The following is a 24,947-nucleotide window of genomic DNA, read 5'->3' as shown; positions in this document are numbered from 1 at the left end:
TATTCATAGATAGATCAGAAAAGTAACTCACCTCCTGCCTAAACGAAGGTTAATAAATATTTCAAGATGCAGGATTACCTGACATTGGTCGGAAAAGGCGACGAACTGACTTTGAAGCTCAACTCCCAGTTAGCTCAGCATATCTTCTATTCAGAGATATTTAACCTGTTGTATAAATCTATCTCATTAAAAGATTGAATATCTTCCTGTAGACACCCTGTAGCATGTGGCTATGGTTGTAGTAATGCCACGAGACATTTCATGAGACATCACAAGACAAAGCTTTGGAGAGATGATCTTCGGTCTCAATGACCACGGAAATCTTTGCTCTCATCTCAGTCTCAAAATACGCAATATCGACTCCTTTCGTGATGACTCCGAGTCAATTTATTTCATCTCGGTTTGCAGTTTTCGCGTTTTTTATATGTAGAAAACCGAGATAAAAACCGAGATTTTAGATGAAAAAACCCGACAAACTTGAGACCGAGATGAGATAAATTGACTCGGAGTCATCACGAGAGGAATCGATACCGTGTATTTCGAAATTGAGATAAGAGCAATGATTTCCGTGTTCATTGAGAACGAGATATTGTCTCCAAAGTTTTGCCTCGGAAAGTGTCTCGCGGGAACACCATATGGTTGTATGCCTCTCACAGGAACAGGGAATTGCTACGGATCCATTCGGAAGCTTACTGCCAATGGAATGGGTAGAAAAAAAAAAGAAAAAGAATCATAACGCAAAAAGTAACGATCGCATGCCTTCTGTCGGGTAGGCTCAAACCCCTGCTTGTTTTTTATCCTTCTCTTACTCATTAGACCAAGAAAATTTGTTCGCAGAATTTCGGGAACTGCGTGCTGCTAATTGCACGCTGTAATATGAAAAGTTAAAACTAAGTTTTAGTCATTTTTCGGAATGGAGTACGGTGTTAATGGGGTAGTTTTTTTCCTCGTCGATTGATAGAGGTCCACTTTGATGTAGATGGGGACTCGAGTTTGTGACTAATGAGAAAATATCAGGGATCTGGTTTTGATGCATTCACGTGGGTGCTGGGGAACAACTCGTGCTCGTTGCAATTGAATCACTCAATCATGATGTTACGTGTCCAAACAACACGGATCCATTATCCAATGATTAGGTTTAAGTGTTACATTATCACCGGTCATGGGGTTACCTTTCAGTGGGAGCCCATTTAGAATTTAAATGAATTCTCGATTGCGTCTCGTTGGTCTCGCTGAATGGACCTGTTTCTTTGCGCGGGGACGGTGAAAACTTTTACGATTACAATTGCATCCACGTGCTCCACGAATTACGGATGAAATTCTTTCTCTTTCAAGGAAGAGGAAAATTAAAAATACTGAGGGGAAGAGATGGAATACTTTTGTGCTTTGTTCGCATATAAGGAAAAATACAAAATTAAAATATGGATGATATATTTATGAATCGATTGTGGAGTGCACTTGTTACTGGAATAGATCCATTAATTGACATAGGAATGTAGGCCTTGATGGAAATTAAGCAGAATGAAATTGTATACTGTTGATATTTTTTTTAAGTGATAATTAAACTGAAATTTTGACGAGGGCCGATGTTGGAGGCCATACTTTTGAGACAGAATTCTTTCGGCGATGAGTAAATCAATTGAATTTATTGAAAATATGAATAATCAAGAAAATTTTATGGAAAATATTATATTGTGCACTAAGGGCGGGAAGTCATGTTTTCCCCATCCAAGATGCACATGCTCAATGGTAGAAAGTTGTGCCCGAGAGAGGCAAATACCGACTCGTTTTCGGGGAGAAAGTAATCAGTACTTTCCGCCCGAGAAAGCAACTTTCCACCCTAGAGCGGAAAGTACTTACATTCCTCCCGCTTATTGGGGAGCAAAGTACACAGAACTTTTAGTGCAGGTGTGTGAAAAAATTCATTAACTTTTGTACTATTATAGATATTGAAATTTTAAAAGTTTCCTCGCGAAATAAATAAACATATCAAGACAATGCGACTCGATTTTTTACTTTTCAAGTTATTTTTAATAATTTTCCTCAATACATAAACAAATAACATATTTTTAAAATGTATATAATATGGGTGAATCTATATTCTACATACTTCTCTAATTTATATTCTCGAAATATTTAAAAATATGTCCCGTATATGCAAACATTTCGGAATTATAAAAAATATATATTTGAAATCATGTTTTTTTATAATCAAAAAATATATTTGCACAAATATTTTTTTTGCGCGCGGGGTACTTGAGGGGTTAATGAAATGTGTTGCAAGCTTCAGTAAGAACCTGTAATTGGCCATCTCCTGAGAGTCTTCAGCCAAGTATTTACATTTTAAATGCATAGTAGTTGGTAATAACAAAAAAGAAAAAGTCCGTTCATGCTTTGACTTTAAAAAATAAAAAATGAGTGTGTGATGAGACGGTACGGTATAGAGCAGTGATATGATGACTGAGGCATTTCAGAATGTCACCAGTTATTGTTGGAGGTGAGCAAGGCCTCCCCCGGAGTCTGAGGCGACATGCTTTGAGACTCTTAAATAAGGTGTGTCGAGGGTATTTGTATTGAGACCTAAGCCCAGGATTGCACTTCTTGCACAGGTCTCGGATTTGGTTCAGCTTGCGAAGAGCAAAGCCCGTTGTCAACTTGTGAAATTGTTGTTGCGGTTCCGGAGCATGTGAATTCGTTAAATTTTTTTATCATTAGAATTTTTATCATTAGAATTTATATCTATGATAGTTCGAAAAATATTCGGACATAGAAGGTTATTATTTCGATGAAACCACATTTTTTAAAACTTTTTTTATTCATGTTTCATTCCGGTTTCATTCGTATTTCATTCAAAAATTTCAAATTTCACCGGTTTTTCGATGCAAGGGTTAACTTGCCAACGCGGCCATCGCCCGAGGGCCTTCAGCCAGGGAATGTTGAATGTGAAGTGGATTTTTCAGTTGAAAATTCCGTGGAATATTCGGTTTGAAAATTGTGTTGAATTTCCAGTTGAATATTATGTGGAAAATTGTGATGAAAAATTGGTGTGGAATTTTGGCCTGGCCGGGGCTCGAACCTGGGAGCTTGAGGTTGTGAATCTCATGCTGCTACCAAGTGCGCCACACAGCCGAGTTTGTTTCATTCATTTGTGCCAAAACTGTGACATTCACCCTTACAATATCAGTATTTTTGATTTGACGAAATTTATTCTTCTCCGCACAAGTCACACAACGATTTTTGCTCTCATTTCATTTATCCAAACATCAACAGACCGAATCCGTGAAACGATAAAAAACATGTGACATCATTTTATTCATATTTCAGTTGGTACAGAATCTACATTGGATAGGGAATACAATCAAAAAAGATTTAACAGAATTAATGAGCTTTCGTTGGCACCAAAAGGCTGGTGTTTGCGGGACAAGTGTCGCATTGAATTTTGCAAACAAAAGATATATACGATGAGCATTGAATATCATCCATGCCGCCGGAATTGAGTAACCGCACACAACGCTGATTCCCCCCGTAGTTATCTGGATTAGGTGAGATACGTGGAGACCACCTAGCGTAGCCAGTTGCATTGAGCCTCACGCCTTGCACGGTCACCCAGTCTCGGAAGGCAAAAAGATCGTGGACCCCGAGCCATGTATCGTCGTATTTTACGGCATTAACCATGTTTAATATGAGTTTTTCCTCAGCATCCGAAGTTATTACGGCGAGATGACCTGCATATTAATATTGACTCTCAGAAATTTAGCTCAATAAATGTCAAGAGATAAGTGTCGTATGATGTGATTTACCTCCTTCGTCGATGCAGGTGTTGCGGGCGTCGTTCCATGTTTTTTTGGTTTTATGGTATTTATGTGCTCCAATGCCTTCCGTCGCTGTATATCCCTCCGGAAATTTCTGGGATTCACAGGGTTTTTTGGCAGTGGAACCTGAGCAAGGTGGAAGATGTAGTGTTTGAAATTTTGTGTGCATTCTTCTATTTAAAAAAATTGGTGGAACCTTTTTCACTAGGAAACTATTTGGCCAATCTGACGCTAGACTTAGGAATATTTCAAGTTTATCTTAGGTTATGAATTAAAAATAGTTATCTGTTTATATTATAAAAATCCAAATCGACTTCTGGTGATGAAGATTTAGTACTCGAAATTAAGACTCAAAAATCAAGGGTCACAAGAGTCAAAATAAGGGTCATGAGGGTCAGAATATGGGTTACGCGGGTCAATATGAGGATCAGAATAAGGGTCACAAGGGTCAGAATGAGGGCCACAAGGGCCAAATTAAGGGTAATAAGGGTCAGAATAAAGGTCACAAAGATCAGATTAAGGGTCATGAAGGTCAGACGAATAGTCCAAATAAGGGTCACAAGAGTCAAATTAAGGATCATATGTGTTAAATTAAGGGTCCAAATAAGGGTCAAATCTAGACTCTGAATAATGAACAGAGATCAGATTAAGGGTCACAGTAAGGGTCAGAATAAAGATCATGGAGGTCATGTGTAGGTCATATGGGGATTGGCAAGCGGAGCGGGCAAGAGGGTAGCCCCTTAGTTTGTATATAAAATGTATAAAATAATAATGATTATGTATTTATATTTATTCATATATAAATGAGTGGTGGGGGGGTGAAACGGAAGGGGAGTCCTATTGTTATCGAGCTCTGATTCAATCAAAAAAAAAAAACAGAGGAACCCGATCGACAAAATTTCTATTTACTCATGAACCCTCAAAAATTGCTTTTATGGCGCGGCTACGTCAAAAGTGCAACTTATCGGTGCGTTTGGCGTGCAATAAGTAGCCTATTATGACCTAGGGCCAGAAGTAACTAAACAGTGCGATAAGTGACGTTTGGAGCAATCAGTGAGCAACACCAGCGCCATATGAAGTCGCCTGCAATAACCTCAAGTGGCAGGTTGACGTTTCCAGAATACACAATTTTTCTCTCCTGTTTAACGACTATTTAGAGCATAATGTCTATAGACATTATATTCTAGTTATTTACATTTCCTCTGAGAAGACATATTATTTCATTTTAGATAAGAAATTTATCAATGTTTGAAATTCCAGAAAAATATGACGTCAAATTTGCCATTCATAAATGTTTCATGTACGAAAAAGAATTATTGAAAAACCTAGTGCATATTAGCTGGAAAATTCTATTAGTTTTTCGGCGATTCTATTGAAGAATTCTGGTGCTTTTCTGCACATGTTTTCAAGTAGATAGAAAGCTTATTTCATTGCGATATTTTCCTCAGGAATTCTTCGGCATAAATTTTCTAGCTTTTTTTTTACTGGATTTCTTTTCTTTTCATTGGAAAGTTCAAGCAAAAAAACATTGCTTGAACGTGGAGTGTTGGCACCTTTGATCTTGGCTCCCACTCTATACCCCAAAATTAGACTGAGGAAATACCTTGAGGGACTCATATGGCGACTATCTGTTATTGCAGTGCACTAGCGGGGCCCTTCATATTAAATTCCAAATTGATTCAAAAGTCGATTCAATGAGACTCAATTTTAATGAATTTTCAACCTAAGTCAAGAATGCCATGAACAATGTCATCTTGAATTTAATTTAAAGTCACAATATAGCGCAAGTGAATGTTGACGAAATTTCAATAAGCTTCTAGAAAACCGTGAACTTCCGTTTATAATATTATATACTTCTTTGCCTAATCGTTTCCTTGATGATAAAACTCCGTATTGAAGTCACGGGAATCAAGAAAATATCATGAAATGTCAAGGGAATCAGTTTTTTAGCCATGGAAATTTCAAAAAAGGATCTTATGACATTTTGTCTTACAACTTATTCTAAAAATAATTCCATAATTAAACCCCCATTGGCCGTTACTCACAAAGAAAATAAAGATGTTTTGCCGTTCAGGGACATGTCATCGATTTTCAATAATTAATCCTCACCCATTGAAGATTTGCAATTGTGAAATTCAACGAGTGCGAAATTTTGAAATTCAGTGATTTTGTCACCAATTTTTAGGGACATTGTCATTAATTTTCAGGGAAATATCACTGGTTTTCAGGGACTCACCTCCAATTTTTAGGAATAATGTAACACCAAATTTAAGAGATAGAAGTCACGGATGATCAGGGAGTCTATTCTCGAGTCGAATTCTGGACAATTCTCGAACCTGCCATAATAAAAGGTATAATAAACCCTCGTATTCCCGACCAAAATGTTCAGTCCGATTCAGTCCGATACCAAAACACGATGTAGCGTAAACACATCTCTTCAAATCTAAAGACAAACGTCTTTATTCCACAACCACGAGTTCTTATTTCACGACCCGCACTAAACTGCGACAAAAAAACACCTAAGTTTTTTTAGTTCAAATTTCGGATGATACCGTAGACTGTTCACTCTATACTTATTCTTCCTCCAAGTTTATCGGTCGCTGACATTGCGAATAACACTCACCTCTAAGCCATTTATCAAGTCCGTCGCTCACGTATATTTGAATGGAATATACCGTTCAACTAATTTTGCAAGAAAATGAAATAAATAAATAAATAAAGTACCGAGTTAGTATTTTATTATAATTTATAATAATGAAAACTCTATATACCAGTTTCTACATGCTCACTGCATCTTAATATCCTACTACTGTCAAATTTAAATATTCATAGGATCCCTAAGAAACAAATTGCTTCTCGATTAGATGTTTTTCTGAAAGGATATTTCAAGAACCTTCACTCCAGATTTGAAGTGAAATGTTTCTGCAAATGCAATTGAATATTCATTACCATAATCAAGGACGTTGCCATTAGGGATGCAAAATGACGGTAATTTTTTACATGCGTCAAGTCAGCCGTAAATTCATCATTTTCTGACTATTTCCGACTTGACGCATACCTCGCGATGCAAACTGACCGGCTAACTTGCCCAATTGTCAGTGAAAAATCGCTTATCTAGATGTAATCTGACTGTCATTTTATGCTCGATTTTTTTTTCATTTTCTTCATGAATTTTTTTAAAAATTCGAATAAAATTATGAATAACGCCGAAACGGAAATCGAAAATTTAGTGAATGTTACCTTAGAATGAAATTGCAAAAAAATCAGAAAAGTTTCGTAGCACTTTTCTTATTTGTTATTATCACAGAATCTATAAAGCTCAATTATAGAAAAACAGTCGTATAAAATTCTTCATTGGATAAATGATGTAAATCTTCTCATTTGAGAATTAATTAAAGAACTCTCTCAAACATATGGTGCCTAAAGCAGGTTATCTGTTATTAAAATTTAGAGAGCTCTGGGGTCCAAGGCTCAGCTCAGGGGCCGAATTTCGAAGTAACACGGCAACATGATGAACGATATTTGATGCGCTCTATCTAGTTGTAAAATGACCGTCAAGATTTTCTTTGGTCATTTTTGTGACGCGAAAGTCCGTCAATTTTTTTCTGACCAAAAATGGTCAGTAATTGGCCTTCGGTCGGTGACGTGTAAGTTACGTGTAAAATGACGGTAAATTGACCGGTCAGCTTTGTCCATTACATTCCTAGTTGCCATCGCAATTAGAAAACATTTTAAAATTTACCTGGTGAAGGGGCAACGAACTCCACTCGTCCATCATTAGCATTAACGGTCAGTTTACCACCTCTGGCATCAGTTCCATTAACCAAAAATCCATTCTGTGCAACAAAAATGCGCAGTTGGATACCATTGACAATGTTTACATAAAATTCATTGGCACGCGTTGATGCACGGATACTATATCCATTACCCTGCAGCGAATTCACAACAAACCCGGTTGCGGTGGGTGGACACTGATTTTCTACACTGCTCGCTCTAGTTACGCTCAAAAGGGCAATTAGTGCAAAACCGGTAATACACTTTGTAATCATTGTGGTTGGGATTTTGGTTGCTAGGCCGAGCAAAGAACTGGCTGGATTTTCCATTATTTTACGCTTCATATGTACCCGCTGCTCATCGACAGTTATCCCCACTCATTCAATTACTCTCGACGAATCAAGAGTGAAAAATGAAATGAAGATTTACGGTCCACGGCAAATAGAGTCGATGATACGAGGGGTTTCCCGCATATTGACTCTGTTTATTCAAATTCGTATTACATTCTATTGGACATATCATATATTTGAGGTCTTGTCCTCGACACATTCATCTATGTAAACTCACCCTGTTAGCTGTTGATCATTTTATCGCTAAATGCTAATTGTAATGTTTACATTTTTAATCAAGTGTAGTCTGTTTACTTGATTCGTTTGAGGATGGGATATATCGTATTCTGAAACAGTGGTTGTTTGAATAACCTCGTTACTGAACACGTGGGTTAATCAAATTTAATTTCCTGTAATTGTACAGAGCTCACATGTTTAGGGATTTTAATCAAATTCGCAAATATTGAGATTTATTTAAGAGGAGACTACCCACGAGTTTCAAAAGTCGCGGACCATTGGAATAAGATTTCTCACACATTGAAAATCGATTATATATGCCTAAAAATAAATAATTAGCGCAAAAAAATTGATTGTTTTTTCGTTCGTTTGCTCCGCAGACGCTTAAAATATTAACGATAGTCCAGGGCCTCCAATTTTTTAACTACAGAGGGTTTTTTTTTTCAAAATTTTTGAAAAAATGTCTACAATAACAATTACGAATTAGGTTTTGGAAATTCGACTTCTACATAGCTAATTCAATTTTTTTTTAATAAAAAATTGCACCATTCATATTAAATAGCCCAAGAAATGTTTCTGAAAGAATCGAAAATATATTTAAAATATTATACGAATTACTAAAAAAATTTATATTAAACAAAACAAAATGAGCTGTGTAGGAGTCGAATTTCAAAAAACTAATTCGTAACTGTTAGTGTACACATTTTTTCAAAAATTAAAAATGAAAACCTCTGTAGCTCAAAAATTGGAGGCCCTGGACTATTTTTAACATTTTAACGTATGCGGAGCAAACGATACCGATAAACCATCAATTTTTTTTCGATAATTATTCGTTTTTAGAAACATATAATCGATATTTATGTATGAGAAATCTCACTCCAATCGTCCGTGACTTGTAAAACTCATAGTAGTCTCCCCTTAATTCGTTTGATATGACGTTCTTAGAAATTACGCGATCGTCTTGAAGCTGAGTGACTTTATTTCAAGTTTTAACTTAAAACTTGAAAAACTTTTAAGGGTAAAAATTGAACCATTTGACAGCAATTAGGGTGGCAAATCCCTAAAATCTATGTAATGACCCAATTAAAGCATATGTATCTCCAGTTGATGTTGTTAAGAAATTCATGAAAAATCTAAATAGTCAAGACACTTGACTATTAACACTATTTTGATTATTTACTTGACTTTAAGCGAATATTGTGAAGTTATAAAATTATGGAGTTTTTCAATTGATTACAATCATAAATTATCAGTATAAATTTTTAATGTTATTTTCTAATTGACATATCCAAATTTATCAACTATAAACTCTGAATTTTCTATGTGAGTCTGGAATTCCATGACAATTGTACCCTACACTGAGAAAAAGAAGCAAATATTCATTTACTTGTGAGAAGCATTCATTTTTTCAAAATCGTATTTCTCCAATCGAGTCATTCCCAGACGAGTCTGATTAGGTTTCAATTATGACAATCATGTTGCTCCAGAGGATGACTATGTTGCACATGACCTTGGATGAACTTCTTCAATAATTATTCATTTTTACTAAATTTCTTATTTTCTACACTGTTAAAAATTGTCTGAATTTTCCGTGCTAAATTCTGGAAATTTTTATCGTGTTCCAATTCCACTGAAATTTCAGGAAATCTTAAGATTTATTTGTTTTAATTTCGAGTACCAAATTTTAATCACCAAAAGTCAATTTCAATTTTTATAATATAGAAAGATAAAGTCCATAGACATATCCACGTACAATGACGGTATCAAAGATACAGCCACCTGGACATTTTTTTTATTGCTAGATATGAAAATCTGAAAAAAGGCACTTATTTTTTTATTTGAAAAATGATGAAAAATTAATACAAATATATACAAAGGTAAAAATGATGGCGTAATAATGTATACGTTTTTTAACGGACTGTTACATCATAGTTTATAACGATTTAAAAAAATGAAAAAATACGTATCTCATATGCTTCATTAAATTTTCGTATTTCATAATTTCATTCAATAAATAAATTGCGTGTAGCGACCGTATTATTCATCACAGATATAATTTCAAGTTGACACGACACCCTAATCCATTAGAACGAAAAATCGATAATTCGTCGACAAGTAATTGTTGTTCCAACAGATTTTGAATGCCCCAATCAAAAATCGTTCTCTGAGTTAATATCACGATACAAGACGATATTGACAGCCAATTCAAACATCTAGGGTAAACTGCCCAGTAGATGGACCCCTAAGAAAACCGCCCAGTAGACGGACGTTTATTTTTTAGCAATTGAAAAAAAAAAATTGATCGAAAAAAAATCGTCACTCAGGGGTTAAGAATCACAACAGTTAGTGAAATTTCAAAGCAACAATTCACATTTCAGTATTTTTTTGCGTGATTTCCTGTCCAAAAGCAGCTCGTCCATCTATAGGGCAGTGCCCATCTACTGGGTAGCTTACCCTAAACTACGCTGTCTCGTGCAAGTTTATTAATCAATTTATTGGATCCTCCGTAATCTCAACTTTAAATCAAACGACAACACAATTTCCTTCCGGCAATCGGCGAGGGGACGCCTTAATCATCCGCTGTGAAGTTGTAGTTTTCCCTCACCCACATAAACCACCTGAAGTTGGGCGCAGTCGTTGCACCGCAGTTTCAACAATGGCGGACTTTAACGATACGAATTCTCACGAAATGACAGAAAACAATATTCCAAAACGTTGTAACAATCAGTGGGTGCGATTAAATGTTGGTGGAACGTATTTCTTAACGGCAAAGACAACACTAGCGAGAGATCCAAACTCATTTTTATATCGATTATGCCAGGAGGACTCGGACCTTATCTCGGACAGGGTTAGTTGACATCAATTTTCACCCGCGTGATTTAAATTTTTCTGGCTTTTTATTGTTTATAAAATTCAGAATGTTTTCGTTTCAAAATATTTCGAATCTGGAGGGTGACTGAAATGTTCTCCTATAAAATAATTACCTGATCGTCCCTGTTAAACTGTTTTACACAGTTGCAACATTGAGAGCAATGCTACTGTTTCGAATAACCTCAATTCCTTGTTGTCATGGTCTTCTGCTGATTTTCAGGACGAAACTGGTGCGTATCTCATCGACAGAGATCCGACCTATTTCAGCCCAGTACTCAATTACCTTCGCCATGGTAAACTAGTGATAAACAAAGACTTAGCTGAGGAGGGGGTCCTCGAGGAGGCTGAATTCTACAATATCACAGAGCTCATTAGACTTGTTAATGAGAGAATCTTACTCAGGGACACGAGACCAACGAGGGACTCGAAGAAACATGTTTATCGGGTACTACAGTGTCATGAGGATGAAATTACGCAGATGGTGTCGACTATGTCGGACGGATGGAAATTTGAACAGGTACAATGTTGTTCGAATCATTAAACAAACATCTGATTTTTAGTCATGAAATGTTAAGGGTATTTGACGAAGTTGCAAAAATCCAACGAAAATTCTTGAAAACAAGACGAATAGTTTGACAAAAAAAATTGAAATCGGTTGAGTAGTTTTTGAGATATGTAAGAAAATAGATTTAGATACAAACTTGGATATCTCCTAAACTAACCATTCAATTTAGCTCATCTTCAAAATGAAAAATTCTGGCACTAAGAGGAAACCTCGTGCCAAGTTTAAAGTTGATATGTCGCTTTTTGCAAAAGTGAGAGTGCAAACAAGGATTTTGAGCGAAAAACCGACGAATGGATATATCTCGAAAACTTTGTATGAAAGGGGATGATTGATTGAAATAAGAGACATCGAGACAATTATTTTGAAAAAAAAAAATTGAAATCGGTTGAGTAGTTTTTGAGATGTTCAAGAAAATAGAGTTAGATAAAAACTTGAATATCTCCTTTATTAGCAACAATTACTATACTCGCTTGTAAAAAAAAGGCAATTGTCCACTTGTTTCTAATGAAAACAATGCTCTGCATTTCAGCTCATCAACATTGGATCTCAATACAATTATGGAAACGACGATCACGCTGAATTCCTGTGCGTCGTGAGCCGTGAATATGGAGCAAGTCACTTGGGCAGCAAGGAGCAGGAGTCCACCGATCGTGTTAAGGTACCCATTAATCATTCGCATCCAGCTCACTCCGGTCCAAGTAGTCGTGAATAATTGGAACCCATTTCATTAATCCCCCTCACCCCTTAATTCTTAATCAATTATTAATCCATTCGTTGATATCACAACCGACGTAACATGGGATGATCTTTTGTGTACACTTAATTTTCTTATAATATTAGCTATCACCAAGGCACAAATGCTCAGTATTATATTCATTGAATATCGTTACTAAAAAACCTTATGATATTTGTAACAATTTAACAACTGTATTTTAACTCAAAGAAGCCAAAGAGGTGATCAATACCATTCATTCAGTCGTAGATAAGTCGATTTTCCCGTGCTTGCGAGGGTGACACTGGCATTTTTTTTAATTTCAATTTTTTCGAATCCATATTTTTGAAATTTTTCTTTCGCATGAGCATGGTTGCATTCACTCACTTATATAATTTGTGTGTAACGTAATTTTATTGTTATATTGATAGTATTGTATCATTAGCGATTATTATTATCATTATATTATTACGATTATTGTAAGCGCATGCTGCTCAGTGAATAAAGAACTTTATTTAATCTTTTCCATTGGTTTGGTTTTACTTTATTTTTCCCGGATTATTTCCTGCATGGGAATATTTTTTTATTCACGTTGCATGAAATTTTGGTGGAGAGTTATTGGCAATTTAATTACTTACACATAAAAAGTGAGATGTAGGGATTATTCAGTTGTGAAGTGGGAAATCGAAGCAAGTCGATTTTTACATTTTGTTGAATATTCAGTTTCTTTGATGATTAGTATTTGTTGGGGACAGTGTCAGATAATTTTCGATGAAAATTATTTTCATCAACAAAAGTGTTGATATTCTTTTTTGAGAGCGGAAAAAAATGTATAGTTTCCAGAACCAAGTCACTTTTTTTGGCAGGATTTTAAAAGGTAACGGACCCCTTGAGCCTATGTGAAATTTATAATAGTGTTTTCTCCCATAATTGTTGGTTTCTATGAATAAAAAGACTTCGTTCTTAGAGTTAGAAACTTATTGAGCGATTTTTGATATATCATTGGAGTAGAAATGTGAGTGACAAGTATGACCGGTCAAGTTCCGTCATGACCGGTAATTACTGCATCGAGAATTGACCATATCGTCAGAGAAAGAAATAATAATTGGCCATAAGCATGAAATGACCGCATACATTTTTACTGGAGATGCAAAATGACGGTAATTTTTTACATGCGTCAAGTCAGCCGTAAATTCATCGTTTTCTGATCATTTCTGACTTGACGTATACCTCGTGATGCAAACTGACCGGGCAACTTACCCAATTGTCAATCTTTTTTTTTCGTTGTCATTTATGCTGAAAAATCGTCTATCTAGATGTAATCTAACCGTTATTTTTATGCTCGGTATTTTTTGTTTAGTTTCTTCATGAATTTTTTTAGAAATTTGAATAAAATTATGAATAACGCCGAAACGGAAATAGAAAATTTAGTGAATTTTACCGTAGTATGGAATTGCAAAAATGAAAAGTGTTGTAGCACTTTTCTTATTTATGACACGGAGAGAAATATTCAATTAAAATTAAGTATCTTTTTCGTAATTCCGGAGCGAAATGTGGTTGTAATTTTTGTCTGAATCTCCTGTGAAAAATTACGATACCGCCACTTAAATTTTCTGAGTCGATTCCGTAATCGGTGAGTGAATTGCCCGTTCCGTAATTTTTACTGAACATTTCTCTCCATGTATTATCACAGAATCTATACAGCTCAATTATATAAAAACAGGCGTACAAAATTTTTCATTGAATGACTGATGTCGTAAATCTGCTCATTTCAGAACTTATTAAAAAACTCTGAAACATATGGTGCACAAAGCAGACTATCTGTTACTAAAATTTGGAGAGCGCTGGGGTCCAAGGCTCAGCTCTATCTAGATGTAAAATAACCGTCAAGATTTTCTTTGGTCATTTTTGTGACGCGAAATTCCGTCACTTTTTTTCTCACCAAAAATGGTCAATAATTGGCCTTCGGTCAGTGACGTGTAATTTACGTGTAAAACAACGATAAATGACCGGTCAGTTTTGCCGTTACATCACTCCTTTCAAATATCACTGCGATCTCCCGTTGAAAAATTAATAATTATGGACAGGAGGATAATTCTAAAATTCAACACAGGCAAGGGAGTTCGTTACTACTTGAGATCTTCATGGTTTTAGTGAATATCGTGCTGAGGATAAAAAACTGGTGACTTAATTTCATAAGACAAATGCCTCAAATTCCGTAACAAATTCCTACTGCTTTCAAGTAAGAGATCATTCACTCAACATTAATCGAGCCAAGGTGACAGGTGATGGACTTCACATAACAAAGAATTTATAAACATGAGTATACTAATTGTAGAACTGCAATGGTTTTCAACTCAAGAACGTGAATGTTAATTGGGCAAGCCCAATGTTCTTTATTCAAGAACTTTAACATTCTTTTTTTAAGAATATGGGTCATAAAGTTTTATATTAGAGTTATTTAAGAATAATATGGGGGTCATTTGATCCTGATATGACCCCCATATGACCCCTATATGATCCTTATGTGACCCTCATTCTGACCCTTATGACCCTAAATTTCACAGGAAATCCTATTGAAAATCTTATAGGATATCCTATAGAAAATCCTATGAGACATCCTGTAGGAAATCCAATAGGAACAATCCGATAGGGAATCCCATAAGAAATCCTATAGAAAATGTTCGAATTCTCCGTAGAATTTTTTCATAACTGAATTTATTATACGAAATTATCATTTTGTCAAATCAGTCATCTTATTCTTTATTGAAGGTGAGTAGCAACTTCCCTGGTGTGAAATAATCAGAGTCATTAATATGAAATAACAAACTAGGTCTAGTTACGTCGGTATTGATTGAATACAAATTTTCACCAGTGTTAAACAAATGTGTGAAGTAAAATTGGAAATTTTTACGATTGGTTTCCAGGTCCTCCAGCAGAAGGGTTCACGTATGTAATGCGTTTATCAAATGAAATAATTTAATAAACATCCTGCGAATATCACCATCCGTGCAGCACCCACGATGAAGACTGTTTTGTGTTGTTTCTATTTTTTAATTTATCACGAAAGATGTTTTAATTAAAGGAAAAATGACAACCTCTCAAGGTAAGATTATTTACGTTCTGTATAAAGAGATTAAGTCACTTGTTAGTAATTTTTTGATGACGCGTGCTTTTTTCATCAAATTCATTAATTTAAACGCGTAGAATGAACAGGAACTCGCACCTGCCTTCGACCAATTGCGGTCCACATCGGAAAATCAAAGCGAAAATTATGAATTTACATTGACAAACGTAATTAGTGAATTTTCGAGGAATATAAAATTTTCTATGATAATAATATGAACGAGAAAATTCACGAGTTTTCAGTTTTACTTCTCTGGCAACTGTAAGAATTTATCTCCATTCGGTTTTCTATGATATTTTTAGAAGAAAATATGTACAAACTCGAATTATACTTTAATTCCACGTCTATTATCGTATTGAAGGGAAATAACTTACTCGCACTGCCGCTAAGAAACTTTATGAAAGGAAAATAATAAGAACAAGTGTAATAATGACGCGCAATCAAACGTGTAGAAACATGAACATGTTTCAATACCTAGAAACTTAATCGTACGATTTTTAATGTGAGAAATACTTACGATAAGCCAAGATCGACGATTTCAATATTCTGTATACAATGATGAACACTCACAGAGTAGGTAATCATTAATTAGGTGTTATCTGTAAAAATTTCACAACAGCATTGGGACAAACTAAACAGTTAGAGGGATTAAACCCTTGTTTATAATAAAAATAATGTTCCCAAATGTATTTTTCATTTTTTTGGAGATGTGAAACATGTCCAGGAAAGATTATTTCAGGAATGGATTGATAAAAGGTAACAGAACAGAACAGTCAGTCTTTCACATCTTGTTAAAGTAGCTCTACCGTTACCTAAAGTTTAAAGATAATGAAAAACTTCGATCTCCAGAAAACTCGATTAGATTCGAAATCGCTTTTTTTTCTCAATTTAATGATCGATTTAATGATTGATTTAATGATTGATTTGATTTTTTGAAGAAAAAATGTTGACAAATCAGAATTCTACTAGGCGTTTTATGTGAAAATCAACATTTTCATTATGATTGTAGATTAAAATATTTTTTTTTTTCATTAGATGTAAATAATCGAAAATAGAGTAAACAAGTTCCATTATTCATTTATGGAAAAGGAATGTTCAAAAAATGTTTAAACTCAAAAACTGAAAAAAAATCTTTAAAAAAACTACAAATATGCTAATTCATAGCGCAACCCGATGAATTTTTCTCAATGAGTAACATTAGGTTGAAATTACCAGACATTTTTTCCAGAAATTTAATCCTCTCCAAAAAAGTTTCTTTTCCATTTTTCCCTACACTGAGAGAAAAAGAAATATTTTCTCAAACAAGTCTTATTTCAACAAAAAAAAACGTTAGTTGGAAATTACCACAAAAATTAATAAAATCTAGTGCTGATCATCTGAAAACTGTTCTGACATGAAAAATTTTTCAGACAAGCGATTATTCATCTTGAGACTTTTAAATTCGAGTCAAACAATTTGTTTTTTGGTAATTTTCAAACAAGAATTGTTTAAGAACTTATTCGTTTTTGTAGAACCTTAATTCCTGAGATGAATGAATACTCAATGAAAATTAAAAGCCGACTTCCTACGTGACTGCTCTCGTTCCCGTTAGTTTAAATTTTTTTAATTTTCCGTTGTCGCAAGATACTTATCAATAAAACGTTCATTATCATGGGAAAATGATTGGATAGATATTAGGTTGTCAATTTTCATAGGCCTATATGAATGAACCCTTGGACGGTAGGAAGGTATGGATTAAGAGAAAAAGAGAAGTGATAGCGTTAGGAAAAATCTACAATAATGGAGTATAAATTAAGTGCCAGATTATGAATTTTCATCAAAATCCATGATTGAGCCCAGTACAAATATCATCCGTGGCTTCACAATTAACGTTTTTTATCATTCATTGATTTTTGTTCTTTGTATAAAAAATGCCATAAAGAGTGCTTGCCATCATCGACGAACCTAGGAGTGAAGTAATTAAACGTAATGAATTTAACATCATCTCCGTAATTAATTACCTGAGGGAAAAAATGTGGAGAAACTTTTCTTGTTGGAAATTTTTTCATCAACAAAAAACGTTTTCTCATCTTTTCTCCGAAACCCACTGATTCCTGTGATGAATAAAAATTAAATTATCATAATACATTTGAGGTATTACGTTTTATCACTTCACCCCATAATTATTATGGATTAGTGCAATAATCTGGCGTGTTATGCATAAGTGAAATAATCCTCCGATCACACACATCTCTAAGTCGTTCATTTTAGCTCAAAACAATATGTGTGGGTAATGTTAGTAATTAACTGTCTAATGTAACAAACCAAAATGAATTATTCACGTCTCAAAAAAATCGGTAATTATAATTAACGATAATTTAACGAGAATATAAAAAATTAGGTGCATGTCATTTTTCGAAATTCGAGAAAATTTGTAATTTCATAGACAAATTTCTAAAATTCATTAATACGAAAAAATCATTTTTTTAATATAAAAAAAATGAAAGAACATTGCAATCACTAGGTCGTGGTATACGTTATTTTTACACGAGTATTGAGACATACAATTTTAATACGAAAAATGTAATGATAAGACGACGATAATTAGGAAGAAACTCAAATTAAATTTTAGGGTATTCGATTTTTAAATTGTATCGAAATTTAATGAAATAATTCTCTCCGTATCGTTTCAATCTGAAGGGTGGATAGATTAGAGCTGATATCACCTTCTTCTAATTATCTATGAACACAGATGAATAAAAATATTTACTCAACGTAAACGTACTCACCCCGTAATTCAAGTGGCACACAAATGGCGATATTAATTGTGGAATGTTTCGAATTTTTGGATTACTATATCTTGAGTCCAGTAGCAAGGCGGTGAAACAGGGTACGTTAACTCTAAACTTTAAAAAATGTTTTTGTGATACCTGTCCAAAAAGTGCTCTTTTCGCGTAATTTCGTGAACTTTACGCGTGCGTGCGTAAAGTTCACGAGAATGCGTACAGTGAATTCTCGAAATTCTCCTTACGCACGCTCGTGAACTTTATAAAATCGTATCCAAAAACAATCACTTTACCCCCAGTACCATTCCGAACAGTGAACTCGGTAGGTATCACAAAAAAGATGTGTTACACGTGCGTACAAAAAAGTGGAACTTTACGCACTAGTAACACAGTATACTATTGTCTCTCAAGAAATAGTTTCGTAATTGTAGAAATTTGTCCAAATTCAAAGTTTTACCATAAACCGATTTCGTAAAAAAAAAATTTCCATGAATTTCCCTCGAAGGAAATGTAAAAAAAATTAAGTGTTTTCAAAACGTAATTCAAAAAGTGTTGATGATCTATGATTTTTTTCACATCCTGTTACACCACTGCGCTGCCAAATTACCTTACAAAGTATGAAAAATAATTTCCCTCGTTTTGTACTAATGTTGGGTTGGACTAGGTATACCAAGAGAGATACTAAATGAGTAAATTTAAAAAAAATGATGAGTAAATTTAAAAAGAGGATGTACACACGTTCACAAGAGTAACCATTGTATCAAAGAAAATCAATTTTCAGCAGCTATTCTCAGAGGAACAATAATAAAAGTAATGTGAACAAGCAATGGACGGCAGATGCATAGTCATAGATTTTATAATTAGGAAATGTGTTGTGTACAATATGTTATACTCTAACGAAAAGTAAGGGTGTATATGAAGAAATTTTAATTGTTTGTATAAGTTGTGATTTTAAAGACTAAATAAAGACTTTATTGTACAATCTTTTGGACCACTTAAGTGACTACCATTTCTTGCACTTTGTTAGAAAAAAAACATGTTCTCTTAATAAAGCTTAACGTACGCTCGTTTTATATACAGTCCGATACAAAATACATGAAAAAAATTATGTATTTAGGAAAAACTGCAGTCGTTAAATGGGAGTCGGTGGATTCAGGGCATACTGGCGATGGTTTTCAGGGGCTGATCGAGGTACTTGGCGAGTGCCTGTGCTTTTTCCCTGAGGAGACCAAAGCCAACGTTTTCCTTGGCGTAGAGACATAGCAGGAGGTTTGCTACTTCTGTTATGACAACTTTTCCCTCCTGAAATTCAACGATTTCGTCATGAATGAAGGTTCTCCATTGTGTAATGACTCGTTTTGTTCAGAAAATGGTGTATTGGTATTAAGGTATATCCCTAGAAAACACGTTTTTCTTAAGGTATTTATGGCGGGGTGGGCATGTAGGAGGTGATACGGAGGGAAATCTATTGTTCTCTCGCAGAAAACCAATTGCTGACAAAAAAAAAGATATGTCAATGACAAATTTTCAATCTATTTCGACCATTTTTATGTTCAAAATATTTTTATAATAACTTTTCTATTTTTTTCCCACATATTTTAAGGGGAGACTACTATGCGTTTTAAAAGTCGCAGGCTATTGACATGCGACTTCCCATACATGGAAGATCGGTTGTATATGTCTAAAAATGAATAATTAGTGCAAAAAAATTAATTGTATATTGTTCGTTTGCCCCGCAGACGCTTAAAATTTTAAAGATAATCCAGGGCCTTCAATTTTTGAGCTAGAGGCTTTTTTTCAAAATTCATTTGTTCATGATCTATGGCGAATAAAGTAAAACGGATGCTTAACTTTATTCTTTGGAGTGTAACGAACTTTAAAAAAAAAAAAATCGTATGAAAACTCGGCGCAACGAGCATTTTGAAGGTAAACACAGAAAAAAATGAAGTTTTTCATGATTATACGGTATAAAATCGATCGGTTCCGCGATTTTCCCTAGTTATTCCCATATTTTGTTATATATCGCAAACTGTTCAATGGATCCCAAGGCCCAGCGAAGACTTTTAAATTTCACTGGGGTATCCCCTTGACGCATCTATATTTCGCCGTTCATTTTCCCATCAGGATAACTGAAAAAGCCATATAATATGAATTTCAAATTTATTTCTCTTATATAAATAGGAGGTGTCACACGTTCATTCCTGAATGTCTGGAAGAGAAATCGCATACATGATGATGATGATACTGATTTGATTAATAATGTTGATCATATTGATGATTTTGGTAATGTTGGTGTAGATCTACGGAGAGATGTTTTTAATCACGGACAATTATATGTTGCTTTTTCGAGAGTTCGATCATGAGATGCATTGAAAGTTTTTATAAGACAACAACGAAAAAACGCCAAAGTCAAAAATTATGTCTGCAAAGAGTTATATCTTTCGGTAAATGATATATATTGATATATATATTTATATGCCTGTATAAAAGCAACCGACTTCATCGTATTTAGTATCCAGATATTCATGGTTCTCCATCGATAACGCCCGTATAAATCAACATTGAATTGTCTGATCTTCGATAGCAACATCATTTCCAACAAAACATGTGTTGATTCTCAATTGAAGTTTTCATAGATTTCGACGTATCTCCGACTGATTGTCGATGGAAATTTCCATCCCTTTTTAATAAAAAATAATTCATAGATTTTTAAAAGAAGTTTCCATCATTTCCCACGAATTTCTCCTTAGTATTACTATAAAAATGTGCATACGAGAAATGACATATTCATTCAAATCAACTTACAATATTAACGTGATGAATCATATAAAGTCAATCATCGTTATAGAAATACGGGAAAATACATACATTGGGATTCATTTGGAGGCCTACTACCAATGAAATTGGTAGAAATGAAAATGGGAGAGAAAAAAATATGTGGAGAGTAGCAGTCATATGTAATCTGTCAAATTGCTTCTGTCACGCTGCTTGTTTTGTTGAAATTTATAAAAAAATTCGAGAATTTTGTACGCACATACGGACGTACACACAGACATGTTCTAAAAACATCATATCTCGATGTATCATGACATTCTAAGTCATTTCCAAGCAAAATTAGCAAATCGAAAAATCGACCGATTACAATGCTTCCATTCGGAAGCAAAAAATAGTTAATAAAAAAATGTTTGTTTACATGAATTGCGTCAACCAGTTGTTTTTCGCTTGTTTCATTTTGCCCCTCTCCCTTGGGTTTCTAGTAGCAATAAAAAAAAATCAAATGCTCACCAAACAGTCCATGAGAACAAACTGCAGCTCGTCCTCTTTGAACGCATTTCTCCCATTCTTCTCATACGCCGACCAAATATTACTGGTTATAGCAGCTGTAACTCTAGCATCTTTATCCCCATACCCACTGTACGCCAGGAGTCCTCCATCTCGGCTGAGTAATCTGTCACGGAATGCATCATGAGCAAAACATTGACCAAAAACAACAACAATAAATTAACCACGTCAGCCGTCAACATTTCGCGAAAAAATAGAATCTCACAGAGTATTTTCAACACCCCCGGTGTTGGCCTGGCTCAGGACCTGAGTTAGAGCCCTCGGTTTCAGCATTTTCTTCCGTCAAAACACTTTGTCATAGTAATTAACCCAAAAATTGACAATTGAGGCTATGACACACGGTATCACTCAGTTATTTCCACGATGATACCAGATGATACTCCGATACTTCCTTCAACTAGGGATGGACGATATTTGTCAATTAATTGAAAACATCGATTTTTCATACCCAAACATCGATGTTTTCAACGACCGATTAATCGATTTTCGATTCGATTCTTTTCGTCAAACCGATGTTTTTGAATAAGCAAACCAAAATTTCTCTTTTTTTTTATCGAATAGTAATGTTGATTCATTGAAAATAAAAAAATTATAATTTATCTGCAATCAGCAGTAATTATTTTCTAGAGTAGGGGTAGTTGGGGGAAAACGGACACTTGACTTTTTTTTAAATGTTAATGAGGGGTTGAAATGTTGATGAAATTCAATCATTTTTTTTCAATACAAAGAAGAATTCTTTCTCTTTGAGACGAGCCTAAACTGAGCTCAATTGATAAATTTGTTTCTGAATTATGAATAATTATTTTAAAAAAGTCTAAAGTGTCCATTTTACCCCACCCTCCCCTATGTACGTTATAAATGGTAAGTGAACAAGTTCAATCGTCTATTGTTTTTTTTTATTTCAATTTTAAAAATATTCAATATATGTTTTTCAATTAATAAACAAAAACCTTGTTTCGAGATTCAAAATTTAACTCTCCAGCAGTATGTATCATTGAAACGTAAGTTCCGGGGGTTGTATTTTTAAGTGTAGATATTTTTTTTAATGAGAAAAAAAATGATAAAAAAAATTTTTTTTTTCTTGTGTAATGAGAAAAAACATCGATTTTTTAATACTAGAAAAGGGCATGCGCTTCGCGCTTATTGTTTTCCATGGGTGCCAGAATAGTAAAACCTCACCGTTTCTCACTTTCATTAATTTTTATCTCAATAATAATGCAGGAAAAATAAATGATTTCAACAAAGTTTTTTACAATCCGAATTTAATTGTTGAATAATTTATTCGGAATCGTCATAATCCTTTTCATCTTCTGCTTCGTTTCTCTCCTGCTTTTTGCGTTCTATTGTTGTGTTTATTTTTGGGAATGTATTATGTACTATATACATATATACTATTCGATATATATTTTTTTGACAGAACTATATTACATTTTTTTATTGTTAAAAAAATTACAGTATAAAACATGTATGTATAGTATATATAGTATATATATTATATCATATATACATATATACTATGTTATAAATGTATTTTTTTATTACAGTAAGAAATGAATTTCTCTTTTTGTACAATTCGTGGAGGGTGGGGTAATATGGACACGTGGGATAAAAGAGACACTCAAAGAATTTAGAAAAAAAAAATTTTTTTTTTCAAAATTTAAATTTATTAAAATTGTTTCATTGGGCAATCTAGACACCTGATAAATCCATAGGTATAGGATGGACTAAAATAAAGACCCGAAAAAGTTGATCCTATTCAAAAAGTCAAAAAAAATTTCAACAGGCATTTTCCAACAGAATCGTATGGGTATTTTTTATAGGGAGAAATTCGAGTTGGAAGAGATATTAACAAATAAACTCCAACTCTATTAAATTTTACATTGAAGTTTGAAACATAGAGTACCTAGCTTTGGATTTCCTGTTTTACTATTGAAATAACTTCGAAATTATTTATTTTTTCAATTTGAGAATCGCAGTCATGACTAGTGTTTCTGAAATTGAATAATATTATTGAAACATAAGAAATTGAGGAAGAAATCAAGGTGTCCACTTTACCCCGTTTTTGCTTTACTTTGCAACTCCTACGACGCAGTCTTATGATAATGTGTTTGTTTTTATAATCATTAAATGAACTCGAAACAGTAGATTTGATCAAATTCAACTCATATTACTTAAATGTGGTGTCCATATTGCCCCACCTACTTTTGTTCCCCTACTGTGAACAAAAGATGACGGTACATAAAAACTATATGAGGTATTCCATGCCAAATGAGTCAACGGCTAACCCTTACCCTCTTGAAAATTGATGACGATTTTTTCTACGATTATGGGGCTTGAAAAACTATCTCTCAAATTTTTTCAGATTTTTTTGACAGCCCAGTTCGGAAATATGATTTTTTTCAAATTGTTCCGTTTTTTTACAATAATAACTCGAGTTCTACTCATCTGATTTCGATTTATTGGGGGCAAAATTTTCCTTTTTTTCACCATCTATAAGAATGTTTTTTTTAAAATTATTTTCCAATCTTTAAATGCTGGAAATAACGAATTTTCGAAAAAAAAAAGTTGAAAAACTTGAATTTTGCCAATTACGTCACGGTTGATTATTTGAATTTTTTTTTCAGTAACTTTATAATGAAAACGAAAATTTTGAGCCGTCATACATGTTGGGTTCCATCCAGGATCTATTTTTTTTTTTTATTGTTTCTTTTTAAAATTGCGAAAATTTGGTGAAAACACCTTAAAACGACTAATTATGTATCGAATAAATATGTAATATATAGGTATATGTTTAAATTTACTTCATACTGTTTATAATCAAAGTCAACCAATGACATTTTGGGATATTTTGACCGAATTCGCGGAATTTTGAGAATAAAAAATTAAAAATAAAATAGATCTAAGACGAAACGCGACATATATAACGGCTCAAAATTTTTGTTTTGATTATAGGAATTACTGAACAAAAATTAAAATAATCAATTGTGACGTAATTAGCCAAATTCAAGTGTTTCACCTTTTTTTTCGAAAATTCGTTACTTCGAGCATCTAGAGATTGGAAAAAATTTGGACAAAAAACATTCTTACAGTTGGTGAAAAATGGAAAATTTTGATCCCTAATAAATCGAAATCGGATGAGTAGAGCTCGAGTTATTATTTTAAAAAACGAACAATTGGAAAAAAAAATATCTCCGAACTGGGCTGTCAAAAAAATCTTAAAAAATTTGAGAGATAGTTTTTCAAGCCCCCCAATCGTAGAAAAAATCGCTATCAATTTTCAAGAGGGTGGGGGTCAGCCGTTGACTCATTTGGCATGGAATACTTCATATATAGACATATATTACATTAATCGTTACACTAAATTTTTTAAAAGTGGAATCGATGTTATTTCCTGAAAAATCGATTGTTGTGAA

General features: G+C 34.0%; 3 protein-coding genes across 4 annotated transcripts; 1 reads left to right on the top strand and 2 right to left on the bottom strand.

The window, feature by feature from the left end:
- Positions 1-3,292: 3,292 nt before the first annotated feature.
- On the bottom strand, positions 3,293-7,907 carry LOC107044208 (hemolymph lipopolysaccharide-binding protein). Its single transcript, XM_015266006.2, has 3 exons — positions 7,555-7,907; positions 3,801-3,938; positions 3,293-3,725 (listed from the first exon to the last, which is right to left on the bottom strand). Exons 1-3 carry the CDS (start codon positions 7,859-7,861, stop codon positions 3,379-3,381), a joined length of 792 nt encoding a protein of 263 aa, XP_015121492.1. The 5' UTR covers positions 7,862-7,907; the 3' UTR covers positions 3,293-3,378.
- A 2,893-nt stretch (positions 7,908-10,800) lies between these two features.
- On the top strand, positions 10,801-16,719 carry LOC107044219 (BTB/POZ domain-containing protein KCTD5). 2 transcript variants are annotated; one of them, XM_015266022.1, is made up of 4 exons: positions 10,801-11,000; positions 11,244-11,540; positions 12,118-12,246; positions 15,228-16,719. In XM_015266022.1, the coding sequence occupies exons 1-4, from the start codon at positions 10,809-10,811 to the stop codon at positions 15,255-15,257; spliced, it is 648 nt and encodes a 215-aa protein (XP_015121508.1). In that variant the 5' UTR covers positions 10,801-10,808; the 3' UTR covers positions 15,258-16,719. The 2 variants fall into 2 exon arrangements, with proteins under 2 accessions (XP_015121508.1, XP_015121507.1); XM_015266021.1 differs by lacking the exon at positions 15,228-16,719 and having other exon boundaries at positions 12,118-12,741.
- Positions 16,720-19,096: 2,377 nt separating this feature from the next.
- LOC107044221 (ragulator complex protein LAMTOR2 homolog) lies at positions 19,097-21,945 on the bottom strand. Its single transcript, XM_015266023.1, has 3 exons — positions 21,740-21,945; positions 21,478-21,640; positions 19,097-19,494 (listed from the first exon to the last, which is right to left on the bottom strand). Exons 1-3 carry the CDS (start codon positions 21,805-21,807, stop codon positions 19,345-19,347), a joined length of 381 nt encoding a protein of 126 aa, XP_015121509.1. The 5' UTR covers positions 21,808-21,945; the 3' UTR covers positions 19,097-19,344.
- Between the last annotated feature and the right edge of the window lie 3,002 nt (positions 21,946-24,947).

This window comes from Diachasma alloeum, unplaced genomic scaffold, assembly GCF_001412515.2.
Source record: "Diachasma alloeum isolate Michigan unplaced genomic scaffold, Dall2.0 Dall_scaffold_00689, whole genome shotgun sequence".
Lineage (NCBI taxonomy): Eukaryota > Metazoa > Arthropoda > Insecta > Hymenoptera > Braconidae > Diachasma > Diachasma alloeum.
Note: the sequence above shows the minus strand (reverse complement) of the source record. Positions and strands in the feature narration are given on the sequence as shown.